The sequence below is a fragment of the Carcharhinus amblyrhynchos genome, chromosome 8, assembly GCF_965287045.1.
Source record: "Carcharhinus amblyrhynchos chromosome 8, sCarAmb.v2.hapA, whole genome shotgun sequence".
Classification (NCBI taxonomy): Eukaryota; Metazoa; Chordata; class Chondrichthyes; order Carcharhiniformes; family Carcharhinidae; genus Carcharhinus; species Carcharhinus amblyrhynchos.
The window spans coordinates 42277065-42301085 of record NC_137331.1 but is presented as its reverse complement, the minus strand read 5'-3'; the positions used below and the strand labels follow the sequence as shown (position 1 = coordinate 42301085).

Here is a 24021-nt window from a genome sequence, read left to right as displayed (position 1 = left end):
GGATTAGTAGGGTTATGGGAATAGGGTATGGGTGGTTGGTGCAGACTTGATGGGCTGAATAGCTTCCTTCTCCATTGTAGGGCTTCTATGATAATTCCTTTTTGAGAGTTCCTGTTGAATCTGCTTCCACTGCCCTTTCAGGCACGGCCTTGCGGATCACACACAACTCATAGGTGAAAAATTCACCTTCTCTCTCTCTCTCTCTCTTTCTCTCTCTCTTCTCTCCCCCCCACCCCCCCCCCCCCCGATTTAATTGCCAATCACCTTAAACCTGTGTCCCCTGGTTATCAGCCCACTTGCCTGTGGAAACAATTTCTCCTTGCTGTATGTATTCTATCAAAAATCTTCATTATTTTGAACACTGCTGTTAAATCTCCTTTTGACATGCTGTGCTCTGAGGGAAACAATCCCAACCTCTCCACTCTCTCCACACAACTGAAGCCCCTCATTCCTCTGAAAGTATGGTGGCCAGATTTGGACACACTACTCCAGCTGGCCATGTTAAATTGCCCCTTAGTGTCCCAGAATGTGTGGGTTAGGTGGATTAACCATGATAGATGAGCAGGGGATGGGACTGGATAAGGTGCTCTTTCGGACAGTCAGGGCAGACTTGATGGGCTGAATGGCCTCATTCTGCAGTTCTATGGTTATGTTAATGAGGGATAGATAAAGAGGGTGGAAGGACATTTGTATGGAGCGCAATCAGCAGCATGGACCTGTTGGACTGAATGGCCTGTTTGTTGTATATAAAATGCATTATTCTACACGAGAAAGTGATTGCCCTTAATCCACAGAACAGAGACAATAATTTCTATCCCTAAACTATGAGAAAGTTCATTTGGGAATTTAATTCAGCATTGACTCTCTCCCAAGTCTATTTGTTAAATATTTGCGAGTTGAACCAATGATACCTTCTGTCAGTTCATACCCAGAATCACTTTTCGAAAAATTGTTTTTCTGCTGTGAAGCCCCCCCCTCCCCACCAACTGGTTCTTCTTCCCCTGCGTATTGCACCACCCCTCGCCCCCGCCTCGGTGGCTATCAGCAAATTGGGTCATTGTTTTTTGCATTGATCTCAAATGAGCTCTGTGTGAACTTTTGCAAAGACGACCAAGCGATTTCTACTTTTTTTTCCAAATTCAATTTTGGTATAATTGCGAGATTTATTTTTGATTAAATCCAGCAAACATTGGAAACACTCAGCAGGGCGGATAACACACTATCTCTCTAGTGATGCTGCCTGACCTGCTGAATATCTCCAGCATTTCCTGCTTTTATTTCAGATTTCCAGCCACTGCAGTATTTTGCTTTTCTGTTTTAGATTTATTTGGGCCACATCCTTCTGTTTCTGTGCGTGCAGTACCCAGTTTCATAGCTGAAGGAGCGATGAGGCAACCTGTTGATGTGTGAGAGTTGGCCAGAGAGACTGACCCTTTTCCCCGCCTTTCCAGTTTCTACTCTGCACCTTGCTCGATGTAACTTGTAGACATTGAGGGACATCAGCACAGGGATAAGCTCATGTTGTACAAGATCTCTTCAAGGGAAATCCATTGGACCCTCGTTAGGGGAGAGTTGACTTGATGAGGGTTTTGGTCACAAATGTTGAAATATAGAAACATAGAAGATAGGAGCATTCGGTCCTTCGAGCTGCTCCGTCATTCATCACCGCTGATCGTCCAACTCAACAGTCTAATTTGCTTCCTCCCCATAACCTTTGATCCCATTCGCCCCAGATGCTATATCTAGCTGTCTTATGAATAAATTCAATGTTTTGGCATCAACTACTCCCTATGGTAATAAATTCCACAGGTTCACCACAGAAATGTCTCTTCGTCTCTGTCCTAAATGGTCTACCCTGAATCCTCAAACTGTGACCCCTGGTTCTGGACTCTCCCACCATTGGGAACATCTCCCTGTCCAGTCCTGATAGAATTTGATAAGTCTCTATGAGATCTCCCTCATTCATCTGAACTCCACTGAAAAAAATCCAAACCTAGTCAATCTTTCCTCATACCTCAATCTCACCATCCCCAGAATTAGCCTGGGAAACCTTTGCTGCACTCTCATGAGAGTAAGAACATCCTTCCTCAGAAAAGGAGACCAAAACTGCACACAGTATTTTAGGTGTGGCCTCACCAAGGCCCTGTAAAATTGCAACAACACATCCCTGCTCCTGTACTCGAAACCTCTCACAATGAAAGCCAACATGCTATTTACTGCCTGCTGCACCTGCATGCTTACCTTCAGTGACTGGTGCACAAGGACACCCAGGTCCCTCTGCAAACTCCCCTTGCCCAATTTACAGCCATTCAGGTAGTAATCTGCCGCCTTGTTTTTGCTTCCAAAGTGAATAACCTCACATTTGAGAGGACTTGTATGTGAATTTGCGCCCTGCTACAAAGTAGTCAGAGCTTTGGGAGGAATGGCTGAAACAGAAGGTTGATGATGATGCGGAGTGTAAGAATCAGTGAGGTGGTTAACTGATGTGATGTTTATTTGAACCAGGTTGCAATCGTGCAATTTAGCGATGATCCCAGAACAGAATTTCAACTCAACACCTACAGTGACAAAGAAGATCTCCTCAATGCCGTTCAACGCATCAGATACAAGGGAGGGAACACCAAAACAGGTACAGAAAAACGGGGCTTAACACAGGAGGGGACCAGTCAGCTTCTTGGGTTTGGTTCTGTGCTGGCTTTACAACCTGGGCTATCTGCTACAACCTGCAGAGTGACCCAAGGCTGGAATTGAATTGTGCCACAATGTCCCACACCCCCTCCCCAAATCCCCCCAATGTACTGTAGCATGAGCTAACGTGCAGTCAGAGGCCTAACAGGAGAACAAAGATAAAAGTTAGAAAGATGGTTACACGCAGAAAACATGAGTTACAAGTGTGACAGAAACTGTAGTGGCAGCATGGTGGCACAGTGGTTAGCACTGCGGCCTCACAGTGCCAGGACCTGGGTTTGATTCCAGCCTTGGGTCACTATCTGTGTGGAGTCTGCACGTTCTCCCCGTATCTGCGTGGGGTTTCCCCTGGGTGATCTGGTTTCCTCCCACGCTCCAAAGATCTGCAGGTCAGGTAGATTGGCCATGCTAAATTGATCTGAATGTTAGGGGGGACTAAAGGGTAAATACATGGGGTTACGGGAATGTGGCCTGGGTGGGATTGTGATCAGTGCAGACTCGATGGGATAAATGGCCTCCTTCTGCACTGTAGGGATTCTATAATTACCAGTCATCTAAATACTATTGACCATTGCTGTGGCAGTCAATGAGTTGAAGGCTGAGCAGACTCATATTTTAATTTATTTTTAACAGCAACAAACAGAGTCTATTTTTACTTAGCAAACAGAGGCAGTTTACAGATCCCAGCCGGGACCTTCTTGTTTCATTTGTTCACTGGATGTGGGCGTTGATGGCAAGGCCAGCATTTATTGCCCATCCCTAATTATCCCTTGAGAAGACGGCAGTGAGCCATCTTCTTGAACCCGCTGCAGTCCATGTGATGTAAATCTGCAAAACCTCAAACAGAAAAATCAACAAAGTAAAAATGCTTTAAAAATCTTAGATTTCAGCAAGGTTAGGTTTCAATTTTATTTTGCCACTTTGTGAATTTAGTTAATTATATGCCTCTTGACTTAAATCAAAGACTCTGCAAGGTTTTCATTTTGCTGAGAGAACTCAGCACTAAATTTTACATCTGCCTGAAAGCAAAACATGCGTCGATGGAATGCGTTCTAACTTGTACCAAGTCCTGCTCATCCCTGTGTTCAACAATCTACAGAGGAAGGTGATGGAGCAGTCGTACAGTTACTTGATTAGCAATCCAGAGCCCCAGAATAATACTATGGGGACTTGGATTCGAATCCCACCAGAGCAAAGTGCTAAATTTGAACAGAAAATATGGAATTAAATGTCTAATTGAAATCATTGCTAGGTGTTAAGAGGTGGCACGGTGGCACAGTGGTTAAGACTGCTTCCTCACAGTGCCAGGGACCTGGGTTCAATTCCGGCTTTGGGTGACTGTGTGGAGTTTGCATGTGCTCTCCATGTCAGCATGGGTTTCCTTCAGGTGCTCCAGTTTTCTCCCACACTCCAAAGATGTGCAAATTAAGTGGATTGGCCATGCTAAATTGCCTGTTAACATTTTGGGGTTCAGGGGGATTAGTGGAGTAAATACATGGGATTACGGGGATAGGGCCTGGATAGGATGCTCTACCAAAGAATTGGTGCAGACTCGATGAGCCAAATGGCCTCCTTCTGCACTGTCGGGATTCTATGATGCATTGGCTTCAACCCCTTGATTTAATTCTCATCCTTGTTTTCAAATCCCTCCATGGCCTTGCTGCTCGCTATGTCCATAATCTCCTCCAATCCGCCGAGATATCAGAGCACCTCGAATTTTGGCCTCTTGCACATTTTAATCACTCCACCATTGGCAGATGTGGGGTTGGATACTATGGTCATGTTCTCAAACCCGGACAATCACACTCAAGTTCAATGGACGTTTGCCTGGTCCATTCTTCCCGCCTGCTACAATTCCCATGGCAGACACAGTGGAAGAGTTCTTATCCCGACTTCAGCTGCTTGGACCCCAGGCTCTGGAATTCTCTCCCTAAACTTCTCCACTTCTCCACCTCGCTTTCCTCCTTTAAGGTGCTCTTTAAAACCTGTCTCTTTGTCCAAGCTACTCCCTTCTTCTGAACCTTGGTGTCATACTTTGTTTTATAATGTTCCTGTTAAGTACCTCAGGATGGTTCTTCATGTTAAAGACGCGATATAAATGTAAGCTGTTGTTGTTAGTATTTAATGCTAAATGCTGGTGATATTGTTCTGTCCAATACGGTCTTCGATTTGATTTGATTTATTATTGTCACATGTATTAGTATACATGTTGTTCTTTTAGTATACATCTTATTTCTCACCCCTATACAGACAAAGCATACCATTCATAGAGAAGGAGAGGAGAGAGTGCAGAATGTAGTATTACAGTCATAGCTAGGGTGTAGTGAAAGATCAGCTTAATGTGAGGTAGATCCATTCAGAAGTCTGACAGCAGCAGGGAAGAAGCTGTCCTTGAGTCAGTTGGTACATGACTTTTGTTTCTTTTTCCCAATGGAAGAAAGTGGAAGAGAGAACGTCCGGGGTACATGGAGTCCTTGATTATGCTGGCTGCTTTGCCGAGGCAGCGGGAAGTGTAGACAGAGTCAATGAATGGCAGGCTGGTTTGCGTGATGGACTGGGCTACATTCACGATGCTTCGTGGTCTGTTGCGGTCTTGGTCGGAGCAGGAACCACACCAATCTGTGATACGTAAGCGTAAAAGTAAGCTGACTTACTGAAGTAGTTGAAGTGTTCGTTGAGTGAAAGGGTTAAAGGATCAGAGCTGGCTGATTAAAGCGAGGGAAGTGAATGATGTGGAGAGGGAAGAGGCACTATCCGCTCCGCGAGAATTGATCATTTGTCATCAGGAGACTTTGCTTCCTGCCGCACATCACAGATTTCCTTTTCTAATTAAACATGATAATAATCATGTAAAGCGTCAGAGGTAATCATATTTACCATCTAACTTCGTTATCTTTACACAGCTGAGTTGGGAAATGTGAGAATTAAACAAATCCGGAGGGAACTATAACTTGTAATAACAGCTTGTGGAGCTGGATGAGAAATAGTTATTTCCAGCCATGTCCTGTGACATTGCTCCCACTTATCACTCCTGTGATAAATTGCAATGGATGGATAGTTAAAAACATGAGAAATAGGTGCTGGAATTGGACATCTGGAACTCTGAGCTGGTCCCATTATGCATGGTTGGTTATACCTCCACATTCACACCCTGTCCCCATAGACCTTGGACCCCTTGGTATCCAAAGCGATCCCTGTCTTGAATGTACTCAATGGCTGAGAATCCACAGCTCCCTAGACTTGGGAATTGCAAGGATTCTCTCCCTCAATGTCAACAAAATGAAGGAGATTGTAATCGACTTCAGGAAGCGTAGTGGAGTACATGCCCTGTCTACATCAATAGAAACGAAGTAGAAATGTTCAAGAGCTTTAAGTTTTTAGATGTCCAGATCACCAATCACCTGTCCTGGACCACCCCCCCACCCCATGCTGACTATTGTTAAGAAAGCCCATCAATGCTTCTACTTTCTTAGAAGACTAAGGAAATTGGCACAGAAGCACTGTAGAAAGCATTCTTTCTGGTTGTATTGCATGTGGTTGTAAAGACCCCATGCACCCCAGGCATTCTCTCTTCCACCTTTGTCTGTCAGGAAAAAGGTACAAAAGTCTGAGATCACATACCAACCGACTCAAGAACAGCTTCTTCCCTTCTGCCATCAGACTTTTGAATGGATCTATCTTGCATGAAGTTGATCTTTCTCTACACTCTATCTATGACTGTTAACTACATGCTGCACTCACTCCTTTCCTTCTGTATGAATGGTATGCAAGAAACAATACTCTTGATTGTATACGTGTGACAATAATAAATCAAATCAAAACCTGGTTGGCAGAAGTTCTATTGTTAGTTTATTTGTCTTTGTTTAAAATATTGTTAAATCAGACAAATTTAATCCAAATTGTTAAAAGTTATAGAACCAAGGTGAGTAATTGGGTTGAGATCCAGATTATCTGTGATCTAACTGAATGGGAGAGCAAGCTCGAGAGGCTGAATGGCCTCTTCCTCCTCCTACATTCCATACTAATTCCAATATGTCATTGTGAGTCAGCTTTTTATGTCCCAGCCTTTCCACTGACAATGGGAATCAGGGAGATAGGCAAATAAAGATTGACTAAAGGAAGTCCAGCTCACTGATTGCCAAAGTTCTGCTCAAAGATCCCCATGTCTTTGTAATGTGTGACCTGTGATCCCACCCCAAAAACAGCCTTCCTGTCTACAGTTAAACCAGAAGCCATGGCCTTTGTTATTTTCATGTACTGGTGAGCGGGACAATGAAAGAATTATATACATTCCTCTTAGTAGTGGAAAGGAAATCCTTTCCTCATACGGCTTGCATTCAGCGCACGGAACATACAGTACTGAAGCTCAGAATTGCACCAAGACTTTTTATTCCTCTGATACCTCAGGTGTTAAGTAGACCTCCCCATGTGGGTCTGAGGGATAAAGGGTCATAGCCAAGGTACACATTCTATTCTCCATATGTGCTGTCCGATTAATTCTGCGTTTTGTCATTGTAATTTTGACTGCTGTTATTAAGGTTTGTGATTTTGGTTTCTGTCACTGATTCACGTGCTTGTTATCTCATTGTTTTCAGGCAGAGCAATCAAACACGCCAAGGATACAGTCTTCACTGTAGAGGCGGGACTGCGGAGAGGCATTCCTAGAGTCCTGGTGGTTATTACAGACGGTCGATCACAAGATGATGTTGACAAGATTTCCAAAGAGTTGCAGCTTGATGGTAATGGAATAGAGTGATCCTGGAAGTGAACGATGGGTGCATGGCTGTGACGTGCTTATTCCCTGCTTGTGACAAGAAGCGTGTTTGTCTCCTCAAGTGTAGGATTGGCTCAATGATGAATTTGTTACATGCTTTGAGGAATGAGAGGCTATCTGACTGAAATGTATAAAATTCTGCGAGGCCTTGGCAGCGTTGATACTGAGAGGACATTTTCCCCCAGCTGGAGTGTCTAGAACCAGGGGCCACAGCCTCAGGATAAAGGGTTGGTTATTTAGGACTGACATGAGGAGAAGTTTCCTCATCTTGGAGCTGGTCAGTCATTGAGTCTGTTCAAGATTGATATCAATAGTTCACTGGACAGTATGGGGAATTAAGGGGATTGGGCAGGAGGGTGGAGGTGATGTATTAGCCCATTCAAAATGTTATTGAATGCTGGAGCAGGTTTGTTTGTTTCGTGCTGAATTAGAAGGGGAAAATGCTGGTGAAGTTGGGTGTGCAGCCCATTAATTCAATTTAAATGCATGCAACTGCATTTAAATTGCAGCTGCGCCTGCTTTGGGCACAATTTGGATTGCGGCCATTTTTGGGCCTCAGTAAACTGCGCATCTGCGTGGACGCTGGCGTGGATCGCGTTAATGGCCTCTCGCCCGACTTTACTCACGTTTTCACGCCTGAAAACCATCACAACGCAATGGTAAAATTGGGCCCTATGAAGCAATTTAGCACAGCCAATGCACCTAACCAGCACATCTTTGGAGTGTGGGAGGAAACCAGGGCACCCAGAGGAAACCCATGCAAACATGGGGAAAATGTGCAGACTTCACACAGACAGTGACCCAAGTCGGAATTGAACCCAGGTCTCTAGGGCAGTGAGGGACCACTGTGCCACCACATTCCATGTAAATGTATGTAAAAACATTTTACTTAATTTATTATTGCCCCATGTATTAGTATGCAATGAAAAGTTTTTGTGCGCCATACAGACAAAGCATACCGTTCATAGAGAAGGAAAGGAGACAGTGCAGAATGTAGTATTACAGTCATAGCTAGGGTGTAGAGAAAGATCAATTTAATGTGAGGTGGGACCATTCCAAAGCAGAGTAGAAGCTGTTCTTGGTAAAGTTGGGTGGGCATTCAAGTTGGTACATGACCTTAGAGTTTTGTACCTTTTTCCCGACGGAAGAAGGTGGAAGAGAGAATGTTTGGGGTACGTGTAGTCCTTGATTATTCTGGCTGCTTTTCTGAAGCAGTGGAAGTGTAGACAGAGTCATTGGATGGGAGGCTGTTTCGCGTGATGGACTGGGCTACGTTCCCAACTGTTTGTAGTTTCTTGCAGTCTTGGACAGAGCCGGAACCATACCAAGCTGTGATACAACTGCTGCAAGCACCAGCAAAACTTAAAAGGGAGTAAAATTCAAATACCCTAAAATTGTGCTGTATACATGATATTGGTGTGTAGATCACTCCTACACACTAACAATTTCAGACATAAATGGGGACGTAGGTGCAAGCAGCCATTTCCACAGTCTAGCAGTGAAGAAAAATATCTAGAGTTGAAGTATCTTTCTGTTTCTGCTCCAGGTTACAGTATCTTTGCCGTGGGTGTTGCTGATGCAGATTACTCTGAGCTCATCAACATTGCAAACAAGCCCAGTAACAGACACGCTTTCTTTGTGGATGATTTTGATGCCTTCAAGAAGATAGAAGATGAACTCGTTACCTTCGTCTGTGAGACAGCGTCTGCAAGTTAGTCACAATGTCTTGATGTTTCAACAACTACCTGTATTTGTATAGCATCTTTAAGACAGTAAACCATCCCAAAGTGCTTCACAGCAGCATAATGAAACAAATTGGCATCAAAGCATGTGAGGAGATGTAGATGAGCCGACCAAAAACATGGTCAAAGACGTAGGATTTCAAGGAACATCTTAAAGGAGGAGCAAGAGATGGCGAGATCTTAGAAAGAGTGCAGAAAAGATTTATTAGGATGCCCTGGGACTTGATGGTTTGAGTTATAAGGAGAGGCTGGATATGTAAAGTAATGAGGGGCATAGATCAGGTAGATAGTTAACATCTTTTCTCAAATGTAGGGGAGTCAAAAAGTAGAGGGCATAGCTTTAAGGTGAGAGAGAAAAAATACAAAAGGGTCCAGAGGGGCAATTGTTTCACACAGAGAGTGGTGAGTATCTGGAACGAGCTGCCAGAGGTAGTAGTAGAGGCGGTACAATTTTGTCTTTTAAAAAGCATTCAGACAGTTACATTGGTATGATGGGTATAGAGGGATATGGGCCAAATGTGGGCAACTGGGACTAGCTTAGTGGTTAAAAAAATGGGCGACATGGACAAGTTGGGCCGAAGATCCTGCTTCCATGTTGTAAACCTCTGTGACCCCATGACTCTGAGAGGTTCAAGGGAGGAATTCCAGAGTTTGGGATCCAGGCAGCTGAAGACATAGCCATTAAGGTGGGAGTAATAGGAAGCAGGAGTTCACAAGAGATCATAATTAAGCATGATGGGGCTGGAGAAGTTTCTGGAGATTGGGAAGGGTATGGAGGGGAAAATACTATACCTTTCAAATCTGTGCTGGAGAGTTGAAAGAATGAAATCACATCTGGATATTAACGTGTTTGAATTGTTATATTTGCAGCTTGCCCCTTGGTCTCACTCGGCAGCAACAGTATTGCAGGTAAAGGAATTACCACGCCATTAACCATTTGATAGACAGCTGCAAGAAAACAGAATCAGAATTGTCACAGCACAGAAAAAGACTCTTCGGCCCATCACATCCCAGCTTTCCAATTGAGCAATACACCTCATGCCTGCTCACAATAATCTGTGCCCTCTTGCTGCGGATCTTTCCACTAGTGGTAATAGTTTCTGTCTATCTACTTGGTCCAGTCCCCTTATCATTTGAATTCCTCTAACAACCTTTTCTTGACCAAGGAAAACAGTCCCAACTTCTCCAATCTACATAACTACCTACATAACTCCTCATCTCTTTAATATTCATAGAGTCTGAGAGTTTTACAGCATTGAAAGAGGCCCCTTGGCCTTTCATGTCTGTGCTGGTCATTAAAACACCAATCTATTCTAATCCCTTTTTCCAGAACTTGTTCCTTTGCCTTGTATCCTCTGATGCTTCAGATGCTCATCTAAATGCTTCTTAAATGTTGTGAGAGTTCCCACCTCTGCCATCCTTTCAGGCAGTGAGTTCCAGACTCCTACCACCCTCTGGGTGGAAACATTTTTCCTCAACTCCCCTCAATCAGAGTTTAAAAATCAACTATGATTTACTCCTTTTCTAACTACTGGTTTCATCCGCTGTAAAATACCTCGAGATTTACACCTTTACATCAGTGATATAATCATAAACTTGAATGACCAATGTTTCTGCTTCAGGAGACTTAGGGGTTAATAATCTATTGATATTCTGTGTGGAATTTTTCTTACTCATCTCAAACTGATCTCAGAAACTATTTCTTCAATTTATTCTCGAAATGTAAAGCTGTTAAAACAAACAGTAGCCTGCAATATATACAAGCAAAGATTCTTTCATTTTTATGTTAACAGGATACACTGTTTTCGAACCATTGCATGAGGTTCACATTCTGCAATTCTCGATAACAATACATTTTTTGATAACTTTTCTCTTTCACTTTTCCTTGGTGACCTAGACTGCTCTTCTAGATTAACCGGGAGGTGAAAGGTTATTGGAAGGTCGGCAGGAATGTGGGGTTGAGTTTACAATCAGATCAACCTGACCTTATTGAATGGTGGAACAGGCTCGCGGGACCGAATGGCCTACCCCTGCTCCTATTTCACAAAGTGCACCTTGTGGATAGATCTGTTTCCACAGTCTCCCCAGGCCAATTTATCTACAGCCTTCCACAAAGTCTGCTCAGCACTTTCCAGTTTGTGGTCAACTTTCCCCTTATCTTAAAAATCCTGCCCCTTACCTTAAATCAGTGCACCTTGGTTATTAACCCCTTTACTAAGAGGAAAAATGTCTTCCTATTTACCCAGTCTTCGTGCCTCATATTTCTATACACCTCAATCAGGCTCATCCTCTTGTGAAGCATTTCTTCTCCCTCTCCACATCTAAAGTATGATGCCCAGAACTCGACACAATGCTCCAGTTGAGGTGTTTTATGCAAGTTTAAAATAATTGGATAAAGTCTAAGTTGCTGTATCCTTTTGTAATTGCTCACTTAACCTGCCCTGCCACCTTCCATGACTTATGTACACATTCACCCTGATGTATCTGCGCCTTTAGCCCTTCACAATCTCTGTGCTGATTATCCAATGGTAACTGAAGCAGGATAGTTAGAATGATTGCAATTTGAGTGAGTGCTCCTTCACTTGCCAGCCGTGTGAAAGTGATAATAGAATCTTCACTGCTTTAAGGATGTTTTTTCCCCTTCTATAACATTGAGGGAATTTCACTCTGTTGTACAACCCAGATGAAACCAGGTTAGTGAAAGGATTTGTGTTCCTCTGTACAGAGGAGAAAACTAATCTGTTCTGACCAACTGAGTAAGGAGTCCTTGGCGATTGTCTTCTCCCAATTATACTCCATTACAGACTGAGGAATTGACCCAATGGAAGACAAGGCCTTTCCCTCATAGCAATAATTGGGTTTCCCAAGTGAAATTTTCCCACCATGAAAAGAAGACTTCCATTTAGATAGCACCTTTCACAACCTCAGGATGCCCCTAACTTTACAATCAAATGAGGTACTTTTATGTAGGAACCACAGTAGCCAATTTACACATGGTAATCTCCCACACACGGAAATGTGATAATATCCAGATAATCTATTATTTAATGATACTGATTGAGGGATAAATATTGGCCTAGGCAACAGGGATCAATCTCATGTTCTTCAAAATTGTGCCCCCCTGCACAAATGGACATACTCCCCACCCTCTCGAAGAGCAGGCAGTGTCTTGGGAGAACACAACAGTGTCTATCTAGATTTTTGTACTCAAATCTTGGTATGGGATTTGAACCCACAACGCACTAAAACCCTTAATTTAGGGGCAAGTGACTATCCACTGAGCCACAGCTGAGGCCTAGTTATTATAAGATAATGGCGTAGTCATCAAAGAGAGATGGTCTCTCACCTTTTTGACACAGATGCAGTGCTAAAGCTGACATGTGCAATACACACTGGGAGGATAAAAATCACTATGGCTAATTGGATAACCCTTTGAAAGAGCTAGCACAGGCATGATGGGCTGAGTGGTCTGTTCCAATGCTGTAAGATTCTATGAAGCCCATTTGATATCCAAAAATCCCTTGTCTTTAGTGGGGCTTAGTGTGATAGGTAATTTTCAAACTTCACATTTTGCCTGTGCCCACCGGTTCCCCCCTCCCACATCCCCAGACTGCCACCCCCTCCACACCTCCATCCCAGCTCGATTCCCTATTCTCTGTCATCAGAGATCTCTTGGAGATCCGCCTGGGATCTAAGAAGATGAAAAACATGTGCACCGAAATTCTACCACCCCACCCGCCACGGAATCGGAGCGGGCAACGGGTGGATAATGGAAATGTTCATTGACCTCGGGAAGAATTTTCTGAGCTTGAGTCGACGAGGCTGTAAAATCCCAATCGTGGAAAAGTTTCAGTGATCGTTCATTAAGCTATCAGAGGGAGATAAAAAAGACTTTTTGCATTAGTTTGTCAAACTGAATTGTTGGGAGGTATTTTAAGAGTGTCCCACCACAATTCATTCGTGCTTGCAGGGTTCAAGATGATGGAGATGTTCGGACTGGTTGAGAAGGAGTATGCGTCTGTTGAAGGTGTCTCGCTGGAGACTGGCTCACTCAATAGCTTTCCTTGCTTTCAACTTCACAAGGACGCTCTGATATCACAACCAACCAGGTGCGTGTTGTAACTGGAGCTGAGATTTCAGAACAAATTTTGCTGTATAGCTCATGTTTATCGATCTAAACATGATCTTGGTATCATTTACAATAATCGCTTTTCTTAGACTGTTACTGCCTTTACTTTAATAGTCAAGAAACCTGGTGGTGAAATTGCAAGGAGGGATTAAACAAATCAGTGTTGTATTTCCTGGAATTTAGAAGGTAACTTGATCAAAGTTTGAAAAATATTAAGGGAATCAGATAGGGCAGATTGAGAGAAACTATTTGGTAAACCGAGGATTAGGGGCAATGGTCTAAACATTAAGGCCCACACCTGTCAGGGGTGGGGGGGGAGGCGAATGAGGAGCCACTGCTGCACAGAGAGAATGGCAGAATATTGGAACTCTCTTTTCCATAACTGTTGCTAAATCAATTGTTCACAGAATCATAGAATCCCTACAGTGCAGAAGGAGGCCATTCGGCCTATCAAACCTGCACCAACTACAATCCCACACAGGACGTGTAAACCAAAGTGCTTACAGTGTTAATCCCTCTGACATAAGGGACAATTTAGTGTGGCCAGTCCACCTAACCCGCATAGCTTTGGACTGTGGGAGGAAATCGGAGCACCAGGAGGAAACCCACACAGACACAGGGAGAACATACACACAGATAGTGGCTTGAGGCTGGGTTTTGGTTACCCAGTAGTATTGGTGATATGGGCAGGTGTGTGCGGTTAGGTTGCAGACCAGCAAGGACCTCACTGAATGGCCAAATAGGCTCAAGGGGCTGAATGTCCTTCCATCATTGCTGCTGTTCCTATGAATGGACAGGAGTGAGAACGGAGGAGACCAGCAAAGAGCTGTGTGAAACCAAGATGCAACAATTTACCGACTGGCTTTCAAAATTGTTTGATTGAAGCAGGAAAGTGGAGAGTTAGAAAGGAAGCGAGCTGGATTATCGACTGAGCACAGAGGGGTTATGGAAGAGACAGATGTGTATTCTGCCTAGTTGGATTTATAATCATGTGGTGTTATATCTAGGAGTTGAAGTTGCAGACAGAGTTTAGTAAACAACCTGGGGCTCTTTCCTTTGGAAGAAAGAAGGTCCAGGGGTGACCTGAAAGAGATCTTTAAAAATCGCAAAAAGGCCTTCAAGAGAGTAGACATGGAGAAGTTGTTGTCACGTGTAGAGGCAGCCAAAACTAAGAGTGATAGTGATTAATACAAGATAGTGACTAATAAATCAGGTAGAGAATTTGGGAGAACTTTGTTTACTCAGAGCAGTGAGAATGAGGACCTTGCTCCCACAGCAAACAGTTGAGGTGAATAATATATTCCATTTAAAGGGAGTTGGATAAGTACATGAAGTAGGAAGGAGATGCTGAGTGGGTTAGATGAATAGTGGGGAGGGGAGGTTGAAGGCTCATGTGGAGCATTGCCACTAGCAGGGACCAGGTGGACTGAATGGCCTGTTTCTACAAGGCACAGTCTGTGTAATTAGTTATACTTGGAATACTGCGGATCATAAAGCTGAGATCTCAAATAATTGAAGACATTTCTTTAGACTTGTATTAAAATATTATTTTTTACCAATAAGGTTTGTGTTGGGGATTGCATTTCTGAGGGATGTGAAGGCTGCTATTGGTTACCCAAGGTGGAACCTATGGTGGGAGCTGGTAATTTACAACTCCAGGGATGACATTAAAATGACACGTCATTGTGTTCTCTTGATTTGATTTGATTTATTATTGTCACATTTATTAACATACAATGAAAAGTATTGTTTCTTGTGTGCTATACAGACATAGCATACTGTTCATAGAGAAGGAAAGGAGAGAGTGCAGAATGTAGTGTTACAGTCATAGTTAGGGTGTAGAGAAAGATCAATTTAATGCAAGGTAAGTCCATTCAAAAGCCTGACAGCAGCAGGGAAGAAGCTGTTCTTGAGCAGTGACCTCAAACTTTTGTATCTTTTGCCTGATGGAAGAAGGTGGAAGATAGAATGTCTGGCATGAGAGGCAGCAGGAAGTGTAGACAGAGTCAATGGATGGGAGGCTGATTTGCGTGATGGACTGGGCTTTGTTTAAGACCCTTTGTAGTTTCTTGCGATCTTGGACAGATCAGGAGCCAATACCAAAGTGTGATGCAGCCAGGTGCATCTGTAGAAGTTGGCGAGAGTAGAGGAGTTCTATTAACTGCACTGTATGTTTGTCAGGAATGTCCACCCTGAGGGACTGCCTTCTGATTACACTATCACCTTCCTGTTCCGCCTGTTGCCTGACACTCCACAGGAACCCTTTGCCCTCTGGGAGATTCTCAACAAGCAGAACGAGCCTCTGGTCGGAGTCATCTTGGATAGTAAGAGATTTTTCATCCATTCACTTCCGTGTTGTGTGGAACAATATCAGATTGAGATTGGTCTCCAACCTTCAAGTTTAGAGTTATTTAGGAGGGTGAACTAGGGATCAAATGTACACTGCTGCTACTAAATTCATCCTGTGTAATGCTAATCTATCGCCCTTTCACAGCCTCTGAATGCCCTATAGTGTTTTGCAAGCAATGAGGTGTAGTCACTGATGTAATGTAGGAAACACAGCAGCCAAACTCCCATAAGCAGCAATTTGATAAATAATGATGTTAGATGAGTGACCAGGGGACACTAGGGAGAAATTCCATGTAAAGGAACAAGTCCCTTTACATCTTTTCGAGAAAGGTGACTTAAAGCTTCGTCTGAAAAAAGGCACCTCCAACAGTGCAGTATCCTGTAATATTCTAATCATGTGAGGCTTTGTGGGTTTTAACAAGAAGAAAGGATGTGGCGTGCATGCATAGATTCATACTAACACACAACAGGTTTTATTGAAGAGCTGCTCTCTGCACTGCATTCAGTGCAAAATTGAAAACAAAACAACATTCAGCCAAATGACTTCACCAACAAATCATGTAATTAGCTCTTAAAGCAACCTTCACCCTTTTTAAATATAGAACATCTCCCCTCAATACTATACTGGAAGGTCAGCCTGGATTCTGAGCTCATCTCCCTGGGTGGGATTATGAATTCATGAGCTTTTGACTCAGGTGAGAGTTCAACCACTGAGTCACACCTGACATCCTAAATACCAAAGCAATATAACGTAGAGGGTAACTGACCTTCTTAATGGCCGCAACACACTGGTTAATCAATTTAAAATGTTTGGTTGCTTGGTAAGTTCTAATCATATTTGTTTTCAACCTCATTTGACTGTCAAGTCTTGCGATCTGAACAAATAGAATCATAGAATCCTACAATGCAAAAGGAGGCCATTTGGCCGTTCGAGTCTGCACCAATCACAACCCCACCCAGGCCCTATCCCTGTAACCACATATACTTAACCTCCTAATCCCCCAACACTAAGGGGCAACTTAGCACCCACCTAACTCACACATCTTTGGGCTGTAGGAGGAAACCAGAACACCCAGAGGAAACCCACATAGACACAGGGAGAATGTGCAAACTCCACACAGACAGTCCCCCAAGCCAAGAGTTGAACCCGGGTCGCTAGCGCTGTGAGGCAGCAGTGCTAACCATTGTGCCACTTTGCCACTCCCAAATGCTTCAGTATTTTAGAGTCGTAAACTTATCATTGCACAGAAGGTGGCCATTCAGCCCCTCGAGGTCACGTTAGCCCTCTGTATAGAAATCTGGTCAGTCCCGTTCCCTCGCCTATCTCCATATTTCTGCAAATCTGCTCCTTTTGGATGTCTTTCCAATTTCCTTTTGAATTCATCTCTGCTTCCATCACCCTCATTAACCCTGAGTTCCAGATCACTTCCAGCTTACTCCTTGTGTAAAAAAACCTTCTTCCTCACATCCCCCTGTGTCACTTATCCAAAACCTTAAGTCTGTGTCCCCTGCTCCTTCTATCATCAGCTAATAGGAACAGCTTGTCTTTGTTTATCCCATCGTAACCTGTCATAAGCTTGTACTCCACTATCAAATCTCCCCTCAGTTTCCATGTAGATCAGATCCAGCCTATCCCTGGGACCGCTCTGATAAAACCCTCTTCAGGACCCCCCCACACTGGCCGGGATTTTCATCCCCAGGATGGTAAGAAATGTTGGGAAAGTTCCCAGCTCGGTCTGCCCACCTTGGGAGGAAGTTTCCACAAGGGCAGGATCTTCACTGTTGTGGAGGATGGGTGAGGGCTAGAGACAGGCCAGCTGACCAAGGAAGAAGTATAGAGGCACTCACAGAGGCTGCGGTGGGGGAGTGGGGAGGTGCGGGGGTGCGAGGCAGAGGGGGGGATTGCTGAGGTGCTGTTTAAATGGCCCTCCTTGGTGCCATGGGACCATTACCCAGCTAAGAGAAAAACATGCAGGCCCTCCATCCATCAGCCCTCACACCCCTTTCTCTCTCCAAATACTCCTCATATCACCTCATACCCCCTACCCACTCCCATGGCCCTTCAAGCCCCCAGTGCCTAATTCTGCCCTTCCAACCACCCCTATGGCTCCCCCATACTCCCCATGCCATGTTCTGACCTATCACATATCCCCATGGTTACAGATGCCCCTTAAACAAAGCCATGGCATTTTCATTGACCCATTGCACATGCTACAGAACCAATGAACCCCATAGTGTAAAGTGGAATGTGTAAATAAACTTGGACAAATGCATCGAGATTTCCTCCTATATTTTAAAAATAGCCTGAAGTACAAGCTAATAAAAGTGTCAATCATCCAGACCCTTTGAAGTTTATAAAAATATAAATCACAAACCCTTGAGACCACTTAACTCATGTAAACAAACATTGTGAAATTTATTACAAAGTTCAGAGAGCCTGAGCTGCCAATCAAACAATGTTTCCTCTGGGGAGTGAGTTATTCTAACACTTGAGTAACTGTCTAGGCTCTCAGCCAAGCATACATTATGAGAGGGTCCTTTTGAACCTTCCTTTGAAAAGGTCCCCTCATGCACATTAAAGTTAATAAATCCTCTAAGGAGCTGTGAACCACAATAGGACATGCCTATCTCTGCAATGGAGCCAGCCAGGTTGAGAGTGCAAGATGTGGTTCCTGCCATGAACCAGCTGGCATCCTTTAAAGATACTGCTGAAGATAGCACATCCCGGGAATAATGTTCAGAATCACGACCTGCCCTCCATTTTTAAAGGGCTCCCGAGTCAACTGGATACACGGTGAGAATCCAGTCCAGTGCAATGACCAGAACTGGATGAAATGTCATACTGCAGCTCAAACTAAGCTTAATAAAGAATTATCTGCTTTTGTACCCAATGCTTATTGATCTCTAATCTTAATCAATTTTAATCTTTTTATTTTGCTGTATTTAGATGGTGGGAAAACCCTCACTTACTTTAATTATGATTACAAGAATGAGTTTCAGACAGTCACCTTCGAGGATCCAGGCGTCAAGAAGATTTTCTTTGGAAGCTTTCACAAGGTCAGCTAATATAAATCAATAAATGAATCCTCCTTTAACAGTCCTGTCTGTATTCTCTGCCTGTTCCCTTATTTGATCTTAGACTACAGATTTTGCATCATCCAGCAAGTAAAGTTAGGCAACTCACGCAGTTTGGACATTCTCTCAGGTTACTTTTTGTTACCATTTGGCGTTCTCCACATCAGAAACTGAATAATTTTATTTAACCTGAGTTTTGGTGACTAAACAAAATACGTATTGTGGAAGCAGTTATGCAATAATTGGAGAACGATGCCATGCTACATCTGCAGCATGCTGTGTATTCTTGGTGTTAAAAATATAAGAACTAGGAGCAGGAGTAGGCAGTCTGGCTTTTCAAGTCTTCTCCGCCATTCAGGAAGATCATGGCTGATCTTTTCATGGACTCAGCTCTACTTATCCACCCCCTCACCTTATTTCCTTTTCTTAATCTCTTAATTCGTTTACTGTTCAAAAACTTATCTATCCTTGCCTTAAAAACATTTAATGAGGTAGCCTCAATTACTTCACTGGACAGGGAATTCCACAGATTCACAACCCTTTGGGTGAAGAAGTTCCTCCTCAACTCAGTCCTAAATCTGCTTCTCCTAATTTTGAGGCCATGCCCCCTAGTTCTAGTTTCACCAGCTGGTGGAAACAGCCTCCCTTCTTCTATCTTATCTATTCCCTTCATAATCTTATGTGTTTCCATAAGATCCCCCTTCATTCTTCTGAATTTCAGTGAGTATAGTGAGTGTGCTTGGGTGGCACAGACGTTAGCACTGCTGCCTCACAAAGCCATGGACCCGGAATCTGATTCCCAGCTTGGGTCACTGTGTGGAGTCTGCATGTTCTCCCCGTGTCTGCTGGATTTCCTCCGGGTGTTCCGGTTTCCTTCCACAGTCAGAAGGTCTGTGCTAAATTCTCCCTCAGTGTACCCAAACGGGCACTGGAGTGTGGCGACTAGGGGATTTTCACAGTAACTTCATTTGCAGTGTTAATGTAAGCCTACTTGTGACACTAATAAATAAACTTTATTTAATATCATTCTGATTGTCACCTTACACTTTCTGGGGATGTTACACAAAGTGGGATCTGAAGAAGAGTCATTCAGACTCGAAACATTGGGCAGGACTTTCTGCACGTTCACCCCAGTGGTGGGATCTGCTGCCCCCTCCCCACATCAATGGGGTTCCCGTTGTTTGCAGCACCCCCTCCCCACTGGGAAACCCATGGTGATGGGTTGCTGTCGGCGAGACTGGAAGACCGGGCTGGTGGAAACGGTTATACAATTCCAGCCGTTAGCTCTGTTTCTCTCTCTGCAGATGTTGCCAGACTTGCTGAGTTTATTCAGCATTTCCTGTTTTCATCACACAAACTGGTTACATTTCCTGGAATTCAGAAGGTTAAGAGGTGATTTGAGAGGTGGTTTTCACGATCTGAAGGGGAAAAGATAGGGTAGGAAAAGAGAAACTATTCCCACTGCTTGGGGCCCGGGCCTCTGGAGTATAGCCTAAAAATTCGGGCCAGACCATTCTGGAGGGAAATTAGGAAACATTTCCACATGCACAGAGTGGTGGAGTTTGGAACCCTCGTCCACAAACAGCCATTGATGTGTGATTAATTGTTAATATTAAATCTGGGATTGATAGATTATTGTCAATCAAAGCATTGCCGCCTCACAGCACCAGGGATCCGAGTTCAATTCCAGCCTTGGAGTCTGCATGATCTCCCCATGTCTGCGTGAGTTTCCTCTGGGTGCCCTGGTTTCTTCCCACAGTCTGAAAGAAGTGCTAGTTGGGTGGATTGGCCATGCTAAATTGCCCCTTAGTGGCAAAAGCTGTGTAGGTTAGGAGGATTAATGGATAAATATGTGGGGATAGGCCCTGGATAAGATGCTCTGTTGGAGAGTCGGTGTGGAATCGATGGGTTGAATGGCCTCCTTCGGCACAGTAGGGATTCTATGATAGATATGTGGCTAAGGAAGATATGCAGATCTTACTGAGCTAGGAATCATGTCTGAAGGGCTGAATGGCCTCCTGTTCCTGATGTTTCTATTCTGTGTAATGTTATTTCATAATCGTTTCCAACAGGTTCATGTGATTATCACCAAGACCCACGCCAAGCTGGTTGTTGACTGCAAACAAATAGGCCAGAAGGTCATCAATGCGGCGGGGAACATCACTACCAATGGGGTAGAAGTGTTGGGCCGAATGGTGCGGTCGAGGGGCCCACGGGATAACTCCGCACCTGTGAGTAACACAACTCTTTCTTCGTCGCTGCCAGCGTAAAATAGGTCATGTTGATCATTGCCTACACAGCATGTATCAGAGAACAACTTACTTTCTACAGAGCAGAATTCCGCAAGTGCGTTATTAAATCTGACACTGAGTCAGGATGGGGGATATTCTGACAGGCGACCGAAAGATTGGTCAGAGAGGTGGATTTTTAAAGGGTGTCATAAAGAAGGGTGAGAGAGCGCAGAGGTTTAGTGAGAGAATTCCAGAGCTAGGCAGCTGAATGTTTGGATGCCAATGATGAGGCAATGAAAATTGGGGGTTGGCAAGGAGTGGGAATTAGATGAGTGCAGATATCTGGGAGGAAGGAAAGTCCACTGATCAGCTGTTATGTTTGGGGTTTGACAACACCAGGTTTTAGTCCAACCTATTTATTTGACAATATACTCGCAAGCTTTCGGGTTAGCCCCTTCGTCAGGTGATTGGAGAGTTCTGGCCACAGACAGAGCATATAAAGCACAGACAGTTTAGAGATTACTGATTAGAATGCGAATCCTTACACCTAACCTGCTGTTCAAGACCTGAAGTGGCTAATAATGTGAGTGGAAGGAGCACTGATCACAGTTTAAAGAGATGTGTATTGTCTCCAGACAGTACAGTAAGTGAGGTTTTGCAAACCCAGGCAAGTTACGGGGGTTACAGATAGTGCGACATGAACCCAAGATCCCTGTTGAGACCGTCCTCATGTGTGCGGAACTTGGCTATCAGTCTCTGTTCAGCGACTCTGCGCTGTCGTGTGTCGTGAAGGCCGCCTTGGAGAATGCTTACCCGAAGGTCAGAGGCTGAATGCCCGTGACCACTGAAGTGTTCGCCAACAGGAAGGGAACAGTCTTGCCTGGTGACTGTCGAGCGATGTTCATTCATCCGTTGTCATAGCGTCTGCATGGTCTCCCCAATGTACCATGCTTCGGGACATCCTTTCTTGCAACGTATCAGGTAGACAATGTTGGCCGAGTTGCAAGAGTATTTACCATGTACCTGGTGGACGGTATTCTCACGTGTGATGATGGTATCCATGTCGATGATCCGGCATGTCTTGCAGAGGTTGCTGTGGCAGGGTTGTGTGGTATTGTGGTCACTGTTCTCCTGAAGGCTGGGTAGTTTGCTGCGAACAATGGTCTGTTTGAGGTTGTGTGGTTGTCTGAAAGCAAGAAGTGGGGGTGTGGGGATAGCCCTGGCGAGATGTTCGTCTTCATCAATGATATGTTGAAGACTCCGGAGAAGATGTCGTAGCTTCTCCACTCCGGGGAAGTACTGGACGACGAAGGGTACTCTGTCCACTGTGTCCTGTGTTTGCCTTCTGAGGAGATCGGTGCGGTTTTTCGCTGTGGCGCATCGGAACTGCCGATCTATGAGTCGAGCACCATATCCTGTTCTTATGAGGGCATCTTTCAGGGTCTGGAGGTGTCTGTCATGATCCTCCTCATCTGAGCAAATCCTGTGTATACGGAGGGCTTGTCCATAGGGAATGGCTTCTTTAACATGTTTAGGGTGGAAACTGGAGAAGTGGAGCATTGTGAGATTGTCTGTGGGCTTGCGGTACAGTGAGGTGCTGAGGTGACCGTCCTTAATGGAGATGCGTGTGTCCAAGAATGCAACTGATTCTGGGGAATAGTCCATGGTGAGTCTGATGGTGGGGTGGAATTTGTTGATATCATCATATAGTTGTTTCAGTGATTGTTCACCATGAGGCCAAAGGAAGAAAATGTCATCGATGTATCTAGTGTACAGCATCGGTTGAAGATTCTGTGCAGTGAAGAAGTCTTGTTCGAACCTGTGCATGAAGATGTTGGCATATTGAGGTGCAAATTTGGTCCCCATGGCTGTTCCATGTGTCTGGATGAAAAACTGGTTGTTGAAGTTGAAGACATTGTGGTCCAGGATAAAGCGGATGAGTTGTAAAATTGCATCTGGAAACTGGCAGTTGTCAGCATTGAGTACTGAGGCAGTCGCAGCAATGCCATCGTTGTGGGGGATGTTGGTGTAGAGCGCTGAGACATCCATTGTGACGAAGAGTGTCCCTGGTTCAACTGCTCCGTGTGTGCTGAGTTTCAGTAGAAAGTCCGTAGTGTCGCGACAAAAGCTGGGGGTTCTTTGTACAATGGGTTTCAGGATGCCCTCGCCATACCCACATCATGTTTGGGGTTTCCCAGGATGCTCCCATGGCAGAGATGTGGAGGCACAGTGGTTAGCACTATTGCCTCTCAACGCCAGGGACCCGGGTTTGATTCCCGGCTTTGGGTCACTGTCTGTGTGGAGTTTGCATGGTCTCCCTGTGTCTGCGTGGGTTTCCTCCCACACTCCAAAGATGTGCACATTAGGAGATGTTAAATTGCCCCTTAGTGTCAGGGGGATTAGCTAGGGTAAATATGTGGGGGTATGGAGATAGGGCCTGGGTGGGGTTGTTGTTGGTGCAGGCTCAATGGGCCGAATGGCCTCTTCTCTGCATTGTAGCGATTCTAAGACTGTAATTGAAGCCCAAGCAGACTTTGAAAGCAAGGATTGCTGAATGAAGTGCCCATTTGATAACAGGTATTAGCAGGAAACTGCCTTTGTCACAATGTGCGAATGTAAAATCATCATTATTGCCAATCCCTCTCATTACTGTGGAATCGCTCTGAGATCTGGCCATGATTTCCTGTTTGAATTTTTTGTGGTTTATGCTGCAACTAAACATTGGAAGAGAGTGATTTTCCCAGCTGGTGTACTTGATGCTGACTAAAGAGTGACTTCCTTAACAGTAGCAAAGAATTTATTTTAATTAAGGTTTGGTGTATTTGATTTGCATAGAAGAGAGTATAAGGCCTATTTATTTTAAGCAGTGATTCGAGAGTCAGTAACTATTTTACTGAAGTGCACACAGGGGCAATAAAGGATTAACAGCATGTCTATCGCTGCCCTCAGGGCTATTAACAGCTCTCTATGAAGCAATAACCCCCATTTATAAAACTCTTCTACAAGAGCACCATCAATATTATTGAGCTCATG

At 44.3% G+C, this 24021-nt stretch overlaps 1 protein-coding gene across 7 annotated transcripts in view; it reads left to right on the top strand.

Moving 5' to 3' along the window:
• Nucleotides 1-24021, top strand: part of col14a1a (collagen, type XIV, alpha 1a) — a 209903-nt gene that overhangs the window by 129209 nt on the left and 56673 nt on the right. For all 7 annotated transcript variants that reach the window (XM_080193948.1, XM_080193945.1, XM_080193944.1 and 4 more), the window contains 8 exons: nt 2506-2629; nt 7284-7427; nt 9009-9173; nt 10075-10113; nt 13175-13313; nt 15515-15657; nt 18630-18739; nt 20830-20988. In XM_080193948.1, the coding sequence (XP_080050074.1) occupies nt 2506-2629; nt 7284-7427; nt 9009-9173; nt 10075-10113; nt 13175-13313; nt 15515-15657; nt 18630-18739; nt 20830-20988 (1023 nt within the window). The remainder of the gene's footprint in view (nt 1-2505; nt 2630-7283; nt 7428-9008; nt 9174-10074; nt 10114-13174; nt 13314-15514; nt 15658-18629; nt 18740-20829; nt 20989-24021) is intronic.